A 12,072-nucleotide genomic window follows, 5' to 3' on the forward strand; every position below is an offset into this window, starting at 1 on the left:
GGGGAGAGAGGGAGTGGGGAGGGCAGGGAGGGAACTGGGCAATTCAAGCAGGGTTTTGTGGGCCTTGGGGAGGACTTGGGCTTGTCCCTGGAGGAAAGTGGGAGCCATAGAGAGTTGTGGGCAGAAGAAGGGTGTGCCCTGACTCAGATGCTCACAGGCAACCTCTGGTGGTGGCTGCAGGGAGGACAGACTGTGGGGGACGGGGGCTGGAGTCAGAAGACCAGCTGAGTGATGATGGGGCTGGACCAGACAGAGGAGGGGGTGAGAAGTGGGTGAATTCTGGGTATATTTCAGAGTGTCACTGCCACTGTCTGCATATGGAGGAAGCTCACCCATCTCATAGTCTAGTTGGCCTGACTCCCCCAGCCCCCCAACTCCCCATGCCCAGGCCTGTGTCAAGTGGGCGGAAGAAAGAGATGTCAGATTCTGCATGGAAGGCGTGGGGTGGGGCTGGGCTGCAGGTGCTCCCCCAGCTCCCTCCCGCCCCATGGCTCCTCCTCCTCCACCCCCTCTCAGGGCGACAGTTACAGGCAAAGAAGAGGAAGTGGTAGCACTAGCTGTCGCTCCACAGGCGAGCAGGGCAGGCGTGCGGGCGGGTGGGTGGTGGAGGCTGCGAGGGTGCACGGCCGGCCCTGGGCAGGCGGTAGCCATGGAGCTGTGGCGCCAATGCACCCACTGGCTCATCCAGTGCCGGGTGCTGCCGCCCAGCCACCGCGTGACCTGGGATGGGGCTCAGGTGTGTGAACTGGCCCAGGCCCTCCGGGATGGTGTCCTTCTGTGTCAGCTGCTTAACAACCTGCTACCCCATGCCATCAATCTGCGTGAGGTCAACCTGCGCCCCCAGATGTCCCAGGTGAGCCCTCCGTGGGCAGGTGTGCTGAGGGTTGGAGACGGGGGTCCTCCCCGGGGCTGACAGTCGAGGGGTTGACGTGCTCCACCTCTGGGCCTGCAAAGGAGAGGGAATATGCTTACAGGTCCAGGGCTGGCCTAGGGGGTGGTCACAATCTGAGATTCTGGGGTGGCCTCCCCAAGCTTAACAGGCCCCCTGTGTGGGTTCACGGGCCCTGAGTTGGCCCGCATCTGGGCTGAGAACTGGCAAACTAGGGGTTAACTCTCTCAAGCCCCAGGCTGCCTCTACTGTGGTTCATGCCCCCAAATGGGACCAACCAGAGGTCTCGGGGGAGCTCCCCAGAACCCCCAGGGTGGCCATTGGGTTACCTGAGGCTTTGGACTCCTTTGACCCCCAGAGTCTGGATGTGGGGGAGGAGCCTCCGCCAACATCTTCCCCCACATGTGTCTCCTCCTCCCGGGCCCTGGGCCCCTTCCTTCCCCTTACATCTTCCTTCCCCTTGGCTTCCTGCCTGGGCCTGGGGTACCATGGGGCAGGTGGGGGGCCGCAGCCCCAGGGATCTGAGCTTCCTCCCTGCATCCATCTCAGAGGAGATAGTAAGGCAGGGCCCAGTCCTGGGCTCAGAGAGTGGGTCCTGAGGTCTTGGTGCTTGGAAGAGCTGCATTTTCTCGGCAGGGATTTCTGCAGGGGCCCAGGCTGGAGGGGTGGTGGTGGATTTGACTGTGGCTGTATGAGACTGGCTCAGGAAATATATTCAAATCCCTATTTGAATGTGGTTGGGTGGGCGTGTGATGTGGCTGCATTATGTTTCTGTAGCATCGTGTCTGGTTCCCCAGGGCTGCTGGGTGGGAACGGGGGACGGGGCAGGGCTGGTGGAGTCCCATCTCCTCTGGGATGAAAGGAGATACAGCCCTATCCTGGGGCCTGGGGGACACAGTCCTGCCCTGAGGTCTGAGGGGACAGCTCCCATCTGGTCCTCAGGCTGGCCCTGCAGATGAGGAGCTGAGAGGATAAGTTAGTGGAGATGGGCCCATGGGGGTTCCTGGCGGGTGGTTTTCAGGGGCAGGGCCATTGGTGGAAGAGATCCATGCGCCTTTACTCCTTCTGTTTATTTTATTTTATTTATTTATTTATTTATTTTTTTGAGACGGAATCTCACGCTGTCACACAGGCTGGAGTGCAATGGCACCATCTCGGCTCACTGCAAGCTCCGCCTCCCAGGTTCACGCCATTCTCCTACCTCAGCCTCCCGAGTAGCTGGGACTACAGGTGCCCGCCACCACGCCTGGCTAATTTTTTGTATTTTTAGTAGAGACGGGGTTTTCCCATGTTGACCAAGCTGGCCTTGAACTCCTGACCTCAGGTGATCTGCCCACCTCGGCCTCTTGAAATGCTGGGATTACAGGCATGAGCCACCGTGCCCGGCCCTTCTGTTTCTTTAGTGCCAGGGGATTACACCGTCCTCAGCTGGGACAGGGCTTCCCGAAAGGAGAAGGCACTCCCCCCACCAACCTAAGCATCCATCCTCTGGCCACAGCCCATCCCAGCTTTGCCTACATTTGCTTAATCTTCTGGTTTGTAGGGCATGGGGAAGTAGTCATGGGATCTGTTAGGCCCCATCTGTTAGACCTGGCAGGGAGTCGAGCTCTCTGTGATGCTTCAATAGCAGCTAATGGGAAAGTGGATAGACTTAAGGATGAACTTCCATTCTTGTGTATGTCTTAGCTAAAGCTAGTTTTTGGATGAAGGGCGAGGGTGCATGATGCTAATCCCTGGGAGAGCAGCTGCACTCCAAATACAGTCCTAATCCTCTGTAACAGGGAACAAAGGGAACCCAGACGGGGTCAGGCTTTATGCAAGAGGGGACATTTGTGCTGGGGTTTTGAAGAGTAAATAGGAGTTTTTCTCATTGTTCTGCCTTCCTGTGCCCAGCTGTATCAGGCTCCAGGCTGGGCATGGGTGTACCCAGACCCTTTCCCTCTTCGAGGGGGAACATTCCTGCCCCTACCCATTTTGTTGCCCTTTGAAGCTCGGCCGTGTGTCTGGTATGTAGTGGGGACATGTGAGGGAAGGTAAAAGGTCTTGACAAGAAGCCAGAGGAAGCTGCCACAGGAACAACCTCTCTGGGTTTCTGGGTGCCTAACTGTCCACAGATTGAAGCAGAGCTGTGAATGCCCCATGGGATGTGAAAGGGTAGAGGGAAAAAGGAAAGGTGCTCCTGCGGAGGAAATAGCATAAATAAAGGTGTGCAGGCTGGAATGAGAATTCTTCCCAGTTTCTGTCATTTCTCTTCAGAGTCCTTCTCTTTTTTCTCAGTTGTTTCTTGGGAAGAGGGTGGAAAGAACATATTCATCCATCCGTTCATCCACCCATCCACTCATTCATCCACTCATCTATCCCTCCAATTATCCATCCATCTACCCATCCATCCATCCATTTATCCATCCATCCATCCATCCGCTCATCCATCCATCTGCTCATCCATTCATCCATCCACTCATCTATCCATCCATCCATCTGCTCATCCATTCATCCATCCACTCATCTATCCATCCATCCATCTGCTCATCCATCCATCCACTCATCCATCCATCTGCTCATCCATTCATCCATCCACTCATCTATCCATCCATCCATCCATCCATCCATCCACCCATCCACCCACCCATCCATCCATCCATCCATTCATCCATCCACTCATCCATCCACTCATCTATCCATCCATCCTCTCATCCATCCATCCATCCATCCATTCAACCACCCACTCATTTACCCACTCATCCGTCCATCCACTCATCCATCCACCCATCCACCCGTCCACTCATTTATCCATCTATCAGTCTATCCATCCATCTACTTTTCCATCCATCTATCCACCCATCCACCCACCCACCCATTCACCTATCCACCCACCCATCTATCCATGGATCCATCCATCCACTAATCTGTCTTATTTATTTATTTATTTATTTATTTATTTATTTATTTATTTATTTATTTATGGAGTCTCACTCTGTCACCCAGGCTGGAGTGCAGGGGCATGATCTCGGCTCACTGCAACGTCTGCTTCCTAGGTTCAAGCAATTCTCCTGCCTCAGCCTCCCGAGTAGCTGGGACTACAGGCACCTGCCACCACGCCTGGCTAATTTTATATTTTTAGTAGAGATGAGGTTTCACCATATTGGCCAGGCTGGTCTTGAACTTCTGACCTTGTGATCCGCTCGCCTCAGCCTTCCAAAGTGCTGGGATTACAGGTGTGAGCCATACACCCGGCCCATCCATTCATCTATCTATCATCCACCTGCCCACCCACCCATCCATCCATCTATCCATCCATCCATCCATCCATCCATCCATCCATCCATCCACCCACCCACCCACCCCATCCATCCATCCATCCATTCATCCACCCATCTACTCATCTATCCATTCATCTACCCATCCATCCATTCATTCATCCATCCATTTATCTGTTTAACTATCCATCCATCCATCCATCCATCCATCCATCCATCCATCCATCCATCAATCCACCAATGACAAGGTCTGCCAGGCCCTGTTCTTGGTGCTGGGGACAGTGGGAATAGCACACACACACAAAAACCCCTGTTGTTGAGGAGCCTGCATTCTAGTGGGGGAGGCTGACAGTGAAGAAATAAGACAATGTATAAGTCATCAGGAGGTGGTATGTACTGCTCTGGAGAAAATAAAGTGGAACAGGGTATGCAGGGGGCACTTTGACGAGGAGGGCTAGTGGTAAGGTGACATTGGAGCAGAGACCTGGGGAAAATTAAGGAATGAACCATGTGGATCTGGGGAAATGGTGTCCCAGACAGTGGTTACTGCCAGTGCAAAGGCCCTGAGGTAGGAGCCAGTCAGTGCCTGTATGTTCAGGGCAGTGACTGGCCCAGCTGGTGGGAATGGTGCAGGAGGTCAGGTTGGATGAATCTCCAAGCGGCTGGTCCCCTTGAGATCTGAGGCCCAGGGAGAGAATGATACCATCATGAGAAGCCACAGCTATACTGAGACACCCAACTCTCAATTATGATTTTTTTTTTTTTTAAATGAGACAGAGCCTTGCTGTCTCCCAGGCTGGAGTGCAGTGGCATGGTCCCAACTCACTGTAGCCTCCACCTCCCAGGTTCAAGCAATTCTCCTGCAGCAGCCTCCTGAGTATCTGGGATTACAGGCGCCCGCCACCACGCCTGGCTAATTTCTGTTGCCCAGGCTGGAGTACAGTGGCATGATCTTGGCTCACTACAACCTCCTCCTCCCGGGTTCAAGCGATTCTCCTGTCTCAGCCTCCTGAGTAGCTGGGGCTACAGATGCGTGCCACCATGCCTGGCTAATTTCTGTATTTTTAGTAGAGACAGGGTTTCAGCATGTTGGCCAGGCTGGTCTCGAACCTTAAGTGACCCACATGCCTCGGCCTCCCAAAGTGCTAGGATTACAGGCGTTAAGCCACCACGCCCAGACACCACTGTGCTCTTGAAGTCCAAAATCTGGGCTGCGGAGATGGAACTTGAAGGCCAAGAGACTGGAGAGGAAAGAACAGATCGTTGGAAAGATCCACCAGGACATGGGAGCTGGTTAGACCTAGGATGTGGGCAGCTGCTGGGGCCAAGATGATGTTAAGTTCCCCAGCCCCAGTGAATAGTGGGGAGAGGGTGGGACAGTTAGAGTAGGGGGTGGACTGGGGAGTGGGTTGGGTGGTGGCTTTGGAGAGCCACACCTGGGTTCAAATTCTGGTACCACCACTTCCTGGTTTCACCTCTCTGAGCTTCAGTTTCTCCATCTGTGAAACATAGATAAAAATGGCACCTTTTAAGGCTGGGCGGTGGCTCATGCCTGCGGTCCCAGCTACCCGAGAGGCCAAGTGGGGAGGATCACTTAAGCCTGGGCTGCAGTGAGCTGTGATGGCACCACTGCATTCCAGCCTGGGCAACAGAGAGAGACTTTGTGTCAAAAAAACAAAACAAAACAAAACAAAACAAAACAAAACCCTATTTTGCCTGGGTGTGGTGGCTCATGCCTGTAATCCCAGCACTTTGGGAGGCTGAGGTGGGAGAATTGCTTGAGTTCAGGAATTCAAAGCCTGGTAACATAGTGAGACCCCGTCTCTACTTTTTTTTTTTTTTTCTTAAGAGACAGAGTTTTGCTCTGTCAGCCAGGCTGGAGTGCAGTGGTATGATCACAGCTCACTGCAGCCTCCAACTCCTGTGCTCAAGCAGCCCTCCTGCCTCAGCCTCCCGAGTAGCTGGGACTACAGGTGTGCACCAGCATACCTGGGTGATTTTTTTGTTTGTCTGCCGGTTTTTTGAGACAGGGTCTCAATCTGTCACCCAGGCTGGAGTATAGTGGTATGATCACAGCTCACTGCAGCCTCAAACTCTTGGGCTCAAGCAGTCCTCCTGCCTCAGCCTCCTGAGTAGCTGGGACTACGGGTGTGCACCAGCAATACCTGGCTAATTTTTAATTTTTTGTACAGATGGGGTTTTGCTATGATGCCCAGGCTGGTCTTGAACTCCTGGCCTCAAGCAATTCCTCCCGCCTTGGCTTTCCAAAGTGCTGGGGTTACAGGCATGAGCCACTGCACCCGGCCAGAATAGAGGTTCTTATCTCCATCCTCCCATAACAGGAAAGATGACACATGCCACCCACTGCTCTATGCTTGCTTTCCTCACTGATCACCTTGGCAGTCTTTCCAAGTCAGTCTGTAGAGATTATAATTATTCTTTATAACATGACTGCGTATTCCATTTATTTTAAGAAATACTTACATTTTGCTCGCCCTGTGCTAGACATTAGTCTAAACCAGGGAGGGGCCTGGCTGGATGCAGTGGTTCAGGCCTGTAATCCCAGCACTTTGGGAGGCCGAGGCGGGAGGATTGCTTGAGTACAGGAGTTAGAGGCCAGCCTGGGCAACAGAGTGTGACCTCGTCTCTATAAAAATGAAAAATAAAAATAAAATAAAGCTGGGGGCTGGGTGCGGTGGCTCATGCTTATAATCCTAGCACTTTGGCTTACAGGTGTGAGCCACCGTGCCTGGCCCAATTATAGCTTCTAAAAAATAATAAAAGGCCGGGCGCGGTGACTCACACCTGTAATCCCAGCACTTTGGGAGGCCGAGGCGGGCGGATCACAAGGTCAGGAGATCGAGACCATCCTGGCTAACACGGTGAAAACCCGTCTCTACTAAAAATACAAAAAATTAGCCGGGCGTGGTAGCGGGTGCCTGTAGTCCCAGCTACTCGGGAGGGTGAAGCAGGAGAATGGTGTGAACCTGGGAGACGGAGCTTGCAGTGAGCCGAGATCGCGCCACTGCACTCCAGCCTGGGCGACAGAGCGAGACTCTGTCTTAAAAAAAAAAAAATAATAATAACCTCATCCGTGAATCATTTTCCAGCTCCTCTGCTGTGTGATCTTGGGCACATTAGTAAACCTCTCTGTTTCCCGGTTTCTCATCTGTAAAATGAGGATGCTAAATCCCTATTTACAGTGTCATTGTGGGGGATAAGTGTATTATTATAAAGAACCTAGAAAAGTGTTTAGCTGCATATACAGTTGTGTGTTGCTTAATAAAAGGAATCTGTTCTGAGAAATGCGTAGTTAGATGATTTCACAGTTGTGTGAACATCAGAGTATATTTACATAAACCTAGAGGGTACAGCACACTGCACACCTGGGCTATATGGTATAACCTATTGCTCCTAGCTACAAACCCGTACAGCATGGGACTGCACTGAATACCTACCATTGCATTAAAAGATTGCTTTTCTTCTCCTTTTCTTTCTTTTTTCTTTTTTTTTTTTTTTTTTGGGATGGAGTCTCACTCTATTCCTCAGGCTGGAGTGCAATGACGTGATCTCAGCTCACTGGAACCTCCACCTCCTGGGTTCAAGAGATTCTCCTGCCTCAGCCTCCCGAGTAGCTGGGATTACAGGCACGTGCCACCACATCTGGCTAATTTTTTTGTATTTTTAGTAGAGACGGGGTTTCACCATGTTGACCAGGCTGGTCTTGAACTCCTGACCTCAGATGATCTTCCTGCCTCAGCCTCCCAAAGTGCTGGGATTACACGTGAGAGCCACCATGCCCAGGCGATTTCTTATCATTTATACCATATTTTATACAAAGATTTCTTATCTTTCTTTTGAGACAGAGTCTCGCTCTGTCACCCAGGCTGGAGTGCATTGGCACGATCTCTGCTCACTGCAACCTCCACTTCTCGGGTTCAAGTTATCCTCCTGCCTCAGCCTCCTGAGCAGCTGGGACTACAGATGCACACCACCAAGCCCACCATTTTTTAAAGTAGAGATGGGGGTCTCACCATGTTGCCCAGGCTGGTCTCAAACTCCTGGCCTCAAGAGACCCTCCCACCTCGGCCTCCCAAAGTGCTGGGATGATAATCATGAATCATCGTGCTCCACCCAGTCCTTGTGTTTTTATTTTTCAAATTTTAAGACGTTTTATTTTGTCAACCGAAGTGCTAGCCAGTCTTTGTGTTTTTGATAGATATTGCCAAATTGTTATCCGTCTGGGATTGTTTCCATATGAATTATTTCAATTATACCACCACATGCCAGAGGACTGGCTTCTCTGCTGCCTCCCCGACAGATGGTTCTGTTGCCAAGATTCTGGAGTTTTGCCAGCTGGATGGGAAATCAGTGGAGCTCATTAAGGCTCAGTTTACATTTTCTCTTATTCTGAGTGAAGCTGAGCCTCTTTCCTTATGTTTAAGAGCTACTTATATTTTCTTCCTGTGATACAATCTCTGTTCATATCACTTGCTTACTATTGTTGCACTTTCTAGAACTACTGACCTTTTCTCTTATTGATTTTTTTTTTTTTTTTTTTGAGGCTGAGTCTTTCTCGTTGTACAGGCTGCAGTGTAGTGGCGCAATCTCAGCTCACTGCAACCTCCGCCTCCCAGGTTCAAGTGATTCTCGTGCCTCACCTCACAAGTAGCTGGGATTACAGGCGTGCGCCAAGATGCCCAGCTAATTTTTGTATTTTTAGTAGAGACAGGGTTTCGCCATGTTGGCCTGGCCGGTCTCAAACTCCTGACCTCGAGTGATCCGCCCGTCTTGGCCTCCCAAAGTGCTGGGATTACAGGCATCTCTTACTGATTTTTAGGAGCTCTTTATATACAGGTTGACTTAAATTGCAAGTCAGGTATTTGCTAGCTTTGTGGTCTTGGAGAAAAAAATAATTACTTAACCTATTGGATCCCTGATTGTCTTACCTATAAAACAGGAAATCTATAAAATGAGAATGTTGGCCGTGCACATGGCTCACTCTTGTAATCCCAGCACTTTGGGAGGCTGAGGTGGGGGATCACCTGAGGTCAGGAGTTCAAGACCAGCCTGTCCAACATGGCGAAAACCCAACTCTACTACAAATACAATAATTAGCCGGGTGTGCTGGTGGGCACCTGTAATCCCAGCTACTCAGGAGACTGAGGCAGAAGAATCCCTTGAACCCAGGAGGCGGAGGTTGTAGTGAGCCAAGATTGCATCACTGCACTCCAGCCTAGGCAACAGAGTGAGACTCCATCTAAAATAAATAAATAAATAAATAAAAATAAAAATAAAAATAAAATAAAATAAAATAGAAATGTTGACAGTACCTTTATTTCAGAGTTGTGTAAGGATTAAACATGATAAGGTAAATGAAATTCCCAGCATGGCAATTAACATATAGCAAGTGCTAAATGAATGAGAGTCATTATTTTTGTTAATTTAATTCCATTGAGTCCCAGCTGCCTGTAGGCAATGGTATATAAGTCAGGGTATGTATGTTAACTGCTGTAACAAATTGCATCATTTTGCCAGGCACAATGGCTCACGCCTATAACCCCAACACTTTGGGAAGCCAAGGCAAGGCTAATCGCTTGAGGCCAGGAGTTTGAGACTAGCTTGGGCAACATACAAGATCCCCATCTCTACAAAAAATATATATATATTAGCAGAGCATGGTGGTGTGTGCCTATGGTCCCAGCTACCTAGGACGCTGAGGCAGGAGGATCGCTTGAGCCCAGGAATTGGAGGCTGCAGTGAGCTATAGATCGCGCCGCTGCAGTCCAGCCCGGGTGACAGACTGAGATCCTGTCTCGGAAGAAAAAAAAAAAAGGCCAGGTGCGGTGGCTCACGCCTGTAATCCCAGCACCTTGGGAGGCCAAGGCAGGTGGATCATGAGGTCAGGAGTTTGAAACCAGCCTGACCAATATGGGGAAATCTGGTTTCTACTAAAAATACATAAATTAGCCAGGCGTGGTGGCGTACGCCTGTAGTCCCAGCTACTCAGGAGGCTGAGGCAGGAGAATGGCTTGAACCTGGGAGGTGGAGGCTACAGTGAGCTGAGATCATGCCACGGCACTCCAGGCTGGTGACAGAGCGAGACTCCGTCTCAAAAAAGACAAAAACAAAAACAAAAACAAACAAAACCAAACCCTCAAAACAGAAAACCAAATTACATTACTTCAGTGATAGTGAGACTTTACTTCTTATTGATGTCACAATTCAGTTTGGGTCAATGTCGGGGGTTGGAGGAGGAGGGCTCTATGTTATAGAGTCTCTCCAGGGCCGAAGCCCCATCATCTCATGGTCTTAGCTTCCCTAAGGCCCTTGGAGTCTTTTCTACTGGGGAAAGAGCGCTATGAAAGAATTTCCCAGGCCAGGCCTGGAAGTGGCGCCATCACCTCCATCCTTTTTTTTTTTTTTGAGACGGAGTTTCGCCCTTTTCGTCCAGGCTGGAGGGCAATGGCGCGATCTCTGCTCAGTGCATCACGGCAACCTCTGCCTCCCAGGTTCAAGTGATTCTCCTGCCTCAGCCTTCCAAGTAGCTGGGATTACAGGCATGCACCATCACACCTGGCTAATTTTGTAGGGGTTTCTCCATGTTGGTCAGGGTGGTCTTGAACTCCTGACCTCGGGTGATCCACTTGCCTCGGCCTCCCAAAGTGCTGGGATTACAGGCGTGAGCCACCATGCCCTGCCTCCATTCTTGTTATTGGCCAGAACTTGGTCACATGGCTCCATTTAACTACGAGAGAGACTAGGAATGTGGTTAAACTGGAGCTGGGGATAAAAAGGAGATAGGTTGTTTGGACGCAAAGAAGTCACTGCCGTAGAACCTCAGGGTAATGCCTCACTGGCTCCAGAAATGCAGGTATGGAGCGGGTTTCAGGAATGCAGGTCTAGGGCCAGGCATGGTGGCTCATGCCTGTAATCTCAGCACTTTGAGAGGCCGAGACAGGAGGATTGCTTGAGGCCAGGAATTCAAGACCAGCCTGGGCAACATACCAAGGTCCCGTCTCTACAAAAAATAAAAAAATAAGCCCGGCATGGCGGTGCACGCCTATAGTCTCAGCTACTCAGGAAGTTGAGGCAGGAGGATCGCTTGAGCCCAGGAGTTTGATGCTGCAGTGAGCTATGATTGTGCTACTACTGTACTCCAGCCTGGACAAAAGAGTAAGACCCTGTCTCTAAATATATCTATGCAGGTCTGTGGAAATCTCAATGGGATGTAGAATAAGAAGGACCTGAGCCAAGGCCATGGGGGAGGAATTCAGCTGGGGATGAGGGAGCTGGGTGATAGCAAACTTCAGCAAAATGGGTTGGGCTGATTGGAAAACCTCCTCTTACCTTGCCTGCTAGGGCCAACAGGAGGGGCATCCAGGAGGGTCAGCACTTGGCACCATCCCTTTCCATTCCATTCTGTTCCTTTTTTTTTTTTTTTTTTTTTTTTGAGACAGAGTTTCACTCTCTCTCCCAGGCTGGAGCGCAGTGGCACAATCTTGGCTCACGGCGCCTCCGCCTCCCGGGTTCAAGCGATTCTCCTGCCTCAGCCTCCTGAGTAGCTGGAATTACAGGCAAGTGCCACCACACCTAGCTGATTTTTGTATTTTTAGTAGAGATGGGGTTTCACCATGTTGGCCAAGCTGGTCTCCAACTCCTGGCCTCAAATGATCTACCCGCCTCGGCCTCCCAAAGTGCTGGGATTACAGACGTGAGCCACCATGCCCAGCCTCCATTCTATTCTATTCACTGACCTTGGTCCAGTGCTGGGAAATGTCACCTTTCAGGACTTTCACAGAGATGCTGGAAATCTCTGTCCCTTCCCTACTCACAGCCCTTCCCTGGTTCCCCACTGCCCTTGGCGAAAAAGACAAAATCCTCACTGTAGCCCACAAGGGCTTATGCATTTGGCCTCTGTCCACC

At 50.8% G+C, this 12,072-nt stretch overlaps 1 protein-coding gene across 1 annotated transcript in view; it reads left to right on the forward strand.

Moving 5' to 3' along the window:
• The first annotated feature begins 548 nt into the window (after positions 1 to 548).
• VAV1 (vav guanine nucleotide exchange factor 1) overlaps positions 549 to 12,072 on the forward strand; it is an 86,142-nt gene continuing 74,618 nt past the window's right edge. The window contains exon 1 of the mRNA XM_034944953.4: positions 549 to 853. Within this exon, the coding sequence (XP_034800844.1) occupies positions 650 to 853 (204 nt within the window). The 5' untranslated portion in view covers positions 549 to 649. The remainder of the gene's footprint in view (positions 854 to 12,072) is intronic.

This window comes from Pan paniscus, chromosome 20 (assembly GCF_029289425.2).
Source record: "Pan paniscus chromosome 20, NHGRI_mPanPan1-v2.0_pri, whole genome shotgun sequence".
Classification (NCBI taxonomy): domain Eukaryota; kingdom Metazoa; phylum Chordata; class Mammalia; order Primates; family Hominidae; genus Pan; species Pan paniscus.